The 4,840-nt window shown below is 34.2% G+C and overlaps 2 protein-coding genes across 4 annotated transcripts in view; one reads left to right on the plus strand and one right to left on the minus strand.

Annotated features, from left to right (window-relative positions):
- Positions 1 to 1,528, minus strand: part of LOC104800965 (heat shock 70 kDa protein 8) — a 3,107-nt gene extending 1,579 nt beyond the window's left edge. Inside the window, exons 1-2 of one of the 2 annotated variants that reach the window (XM_010523998.2) lie at positions 1,264 to 1,528; positions 7 to 531 (exon numbers count right to left, since the gene is read on the minus strand). In XM_010523998.2, the coding sequence (XP_010522300.1) occupies positions 7 to 529 (523 nt within the window). In that variant the 5' untranslated portion in view covers positions 530 to 531; positions 1,264 to 1,528. Of the gene's footprint in view, positions 1 to 6; positions 538 to 1,263 lie in introns of both variants that reach the window. The other variant, XM_010523997.2, reaches the window with a different exon arrangement.
- The window catches only part of LOC104800966 (uncharacterized protein C24B11.05), a 13,806-nt gene that overhangs the window by 7,089 nt on the left and 1,877 nt on the right, over positions 1 to 4,840 (plus strand). The window lies entirely within an intron of this gene.

Raw genomic sequence — 4,840 nt, forward strand, 5'->3', positions numbered from 1 at the left:
TGCTGAACGAAGCAGGAACCGTGAGAACCACATTCCTCACAGGTCGTTTCAGTCGGGTTTCTGCCATGGCCCGTAGTTCCACAAGGAATATCGCCAGGACTTCCTCGGGTGTGGTAGACCTCCATGCGTTATTCACCAAGGCTGCAATAAAGGGTCGGACTCCGATGTTCAAAGTTTGAACCAGAAAGGGGAGACTTTTGCTCGCATGAACCACCGGATCAGTGTCAGCACGACCAACGAGGCGTTTCATGTTAAAGATAGCAGCCCCTGATAACATCTCGTGCTCATGGGCTAATTGGTTGCTGACACCACCCGAGGGGACCTCGTTTTTGAAAGTGACAAAAGATCGGATCAGCTTCTGGTTTCTCGTGTTCCTTAAGAGCTCAACTTGAGAACCATTCCACACTGCGATACTGCACTGAGAAGTACCGATGTCGATCCCGACAGCAATCTCGGGCAGTGCGGGGGACGATTTCTCCTCCCCCGTGGTTTCGCTCTCTGATGCAACGGTGTATGCGGGCTCAGCCATCCCTGCAACTGTCCAAAACCCAAAGTCAGGATCAGACCTGTACATTAATGATGGATTTTATAGTCATTTCTTTCACAGTCGCAAGAGTATCCAAAACAGGATCTTTCACTCATAGTCATTTCAACAAGAGAAAATCAAAAGGATGACCTTTACAGCCCATACGATCAAACACACGACTAAGGATGCAACACAACAGAGAGATCCAAGCATCTTACTTCCTAGGATCTCAAATATTTCTATACACATTTGTAAGACTCTGTCCGGGTCCGGGGATTTCTAGCTTCAGACATCAACACGTGATAGTTCATCCACAATTATTTTCTAGAATTAATCCTGAACTCATCACTCAAACATACTAAGATCCATTCTTAACAGAACAAGAAAAAATGGATTCTTGGCAACTTTGTAGCACCATAGCTGCTTCCAAGAGTTCAATTCAGTTATCAAACCTAAGTATTCTGACACTGATAGCGCCAGTGTATGCTTACAGAGCTCTACTGCACATGTGCAGGTTTGAGTCAAGACCGTGAACAAAATACAGATTATCTCTAAGACCATAGTTCCATAACCACCAAAAGAGATATATCACCGATGAAACGACAGAAATAATCTCCAGATAAACTTCTCACTCCTCTGAACAAGGTACGACGCTTCACTAGACCAAGAGATTTGAGACCGAGACAGAAATGAAAATTGGACAGATGGGTATGCCATCAATTGCTGAAACAACAAACCTGACCAAAGGGCAGAAGTTCCCAAGGGACCGTTGAAGAAGATGAAAATTGGAAGCTTTTAGGGTTCTTGAATGTTGCAGAGAGGAAGATATAGAGAAAGATACGGAGAGACGCAGAAGCAGAAGACTTTAGAAGGTGGGAGAAGGAGATTGAAGGAGAGGAGTGTATGTAAATGAACTTCGTCATCTTCTAGAGTTTCCCCGAGAGAGAGACAGCGCCTTTGCCAAGGAGGGAAGTTTTTCTCGTACCTTCTAAACATTTCTCAATTCTCTGATTTTCTTTTTTTTGTCATTTTTATTTTGTTTGCCTTTTTATTTATTTTTCCTTGTAAATATATAACAACGCATCGAATCAGCCCAAAAGCCCATTTATCAAAACAAGATGCAAACCCAATCTCTTGTTGGGCCAATTGTCCGAAGCCCATTAGCCCAATAATATTCTCTGACTTTGACTCGAACTAATTTACTTGGAGTTGAATTCGAATTTGCAGTGAGGTTCAATAAAAAAAATGTCATAATAAAATACGAAATACAATTAACCGAAATTATTTAAAATGATCGATGTAAGCATATATTATACCAATGTTTTACTGTATTATATTGTCTTAAAAAACAAATATTAATAAAATGAAAATGAATGTATTTAATGTGAGATTCTATTAGTATGAGTATATATATGCATATTATAATGTTTTGTTAAATGTGAATATGGGTAGGCTATTTTTTTGACTATTTTCTAAACGCGATAATAATTAAAAAACATATCAAAGTTCAATTTCGAATGGCACATGAAAACCATGTTTTCATATCTTCGAGTATTAAAAAAATGATATGCTTACAGTTTCTCTCTATGAATTTTAGTCAAAAGTTCCAACATATTTGACTAGCACATGTAATATTATCTCGTGTTTTCCATTCGACTTATTTTATTTTTATGTTTGCAAAAAGACAACCTTATTATGGTTCTTTAATCGGGTTAAATTCAACAATTATACATCAACTCTATTTGAAAGTCTAGTTAACAAATACATCATCGTATGATTGAGTATTCGGTATATATACTTGTTCAAATCACTCATAAATAATCCATTAAAAATTAATAAATTTTATAGAACAAATTTAATGAGCTGGCCCGATGCGAACCCAAACTCAAAATCTATAGGATCAAGTTTCGGGTTTGGTTATTTGGGCTGAAAAAAAAAATCAGACTGATTAACCCAAACCCGAACTCAAAACCCTCATACCAAGTGTAGGCTCCGGCCAAATCGGACCGGATAGATCCGATTGACACTCCTAGTTAAGACAATACAAAACTCGGGTTTTCTATTGCATATTTACACTTGGGTGAATATTGCATGGTTTTTGGGTGAAGTGTGAAGTCTTATGATAAATGGATGTTGTTTTGCCATTTATATTTACACTTGTATTGTTTGTGTGTGTGTATAATGGCAAATAAAAGATGTGCGATCTGACATAGCTTCCATTTCTTAATTAAACAACCCAAGGACTTAGAGAATAATATAATTTTAAAATACAAGATAATATTTTTTTTAGAGGTTTTAGTTTATTTTTAAATTCAGAGTTTGTTAATAATATGTCCTTAATCCTTATGGTTGTTCCACCAATATATAATTTATCGTACATTTTTTGTATGGACATACAATTTATTCTTTACCGGGCGTAGAACCTTTCCTTTCCTAAAATTAGAATAAAATTTAAAAATTAACTACAATCATCCATGAATGGATGATCAGATCATATGGATGATGATGAATTGATTATTATTATTATTATTATTATTATTAAAATAGTTTGCCGTATGCATACAAATCGTTCCTTAATAACTCGGAGCAAATCGGTGCTTGTGAATTATATGCATATGCATAATTTAAAAAACAATAAAATTAGATTATTTGTGATGGTGACAATTTTTTTAGATTATATAAATTTCATTAATTGTCTATCTAATCAGGGATGATGCTTCACCGATCACATGATTCACATTTTTACATGTCATGAATGCAGCCATAGATAGACCATTATCAATCCACTAAACGACAACAAATCTACCCTACTGAAAAAATAAAAACCCAAACCTAATTACATTTCTTATGGTGGACGGATATTTTTGAAATCTTGAGTGGTCCATGAAAATACATATATTATTCCAGTTTTTTTTTTAATTATTTCTAACCAGAAATTAATACTGATTTTGACTTTTAACTTTAACCGTAATCTGATGCAAAATAAGCTAAAAAAATCACGTACAAGTTCACACATGCGTATTATGGAAACTACTTCTTTATCGTATAAATATATCTCTTAAGGACTGTTCACACCGACATTAATTAGGATATATAATCCAAAAATAACGTCTTTATTATATATCATATCATAAAATAAAAAAGCTATTTAATAACGAAAGAATCTTTTTATTTCTTATTTTATTATCGAAATTAGGTAGTCAAATAAAATGTTTTGATATATGATACTGACATCTCCCACCAGTAAATATTGTGATAGAAAATATTTTCGCCGAGTTTACGCAATAACAAAATCCGTGGTTAAATGATTTAATCTCTATAGATTTTCGTGAAATTTAAAGATTCGAATGTTTGTCGGTTAAGTAACAGGCGAAAAATAAAATGTATTTGAATAATATATAGTTTTCAAAGAAGCATAGTAATCTCGGATACGGGTTAATTGCATTTAGATATCAATCTCAGTGTTTTATATAAGCTTGATTTGTAAGATTATGCATTTCCTAATCATTTGATTATGGTGCATAACTGAATTATTTCAATGTAAAAGATTCACAAAGAAATTCAGCACGGGTTTCGTGTGCGAGAGATAAGAGAAAAGAAGGAAAAATTCGGTAGGAAGTTCCTAAAAGGACCCCGAGAGAAGCAACGTTGACGGCGAAGATAAAATAACGGTTAAGGGTATAATTGTCATTTAATAGGAACATCTCATCCATTGCTATTAGGTGAAAGCGCGTGGCCCAACTTTTATTACATTCGCAGAGTAATGTTCTGTTCTGTTCAACATTTGACAATTTTCTATTCGTCGATTAATATTCTTATTCCAAGTTTTGGTTTTATTTTTTTTTATCACGAAGTCGTCCATATATATATATATATATATGGTTGTATATTTTAAATGATAAATGTATATGTAAATTTTTTTTATGTGAACATAAAAATTTCGAGCATTTCGTGTTGTTTGTATAAATGTGATCTCTCAACAGCCTCGGAAAGGCACAAGAGATAACAAATTTATGCACAAATGAAAAAATCACGACATTAAATTATGAAAATATAATCGAATTAATAAACATATTATATTCGGGATTAAAAAAAAAACAAGACGAAAAGGATTTGAACCATGACTCAGCACCCACAAAATATCATATTATAAAAATAATAAAAAAAGTCGGAAAAATAGGACGTCAGATTCCTTCCCCCTTCCTATAAATACCCCTTTTGTTCCTCCGTCCACAGAGCCCTTCTCGTCTTTGATCTTTTCTTCTGTTAATTACTCTCTCTCTCTCTCTCTCTCTCTCTCTCTCTCTCTCTCTC

Source organism: Tarenaya hassleriana, unplaced genomic scaffold, assembly GCF_000463585.1.
Source record: "Tarenaya hassleriana unplaced genomic scaffold, ASM46358v1 Cleome7, whole genome shotgun sequence".
NCBI classification, from domain to species: domain Eukaryota; kingdom Viridiplantae; phylum Streptophyta; class Magnoliopsida; order Brassicales; family Cleomaceae; genus Tarenaya; species Tarenaya hassleriana.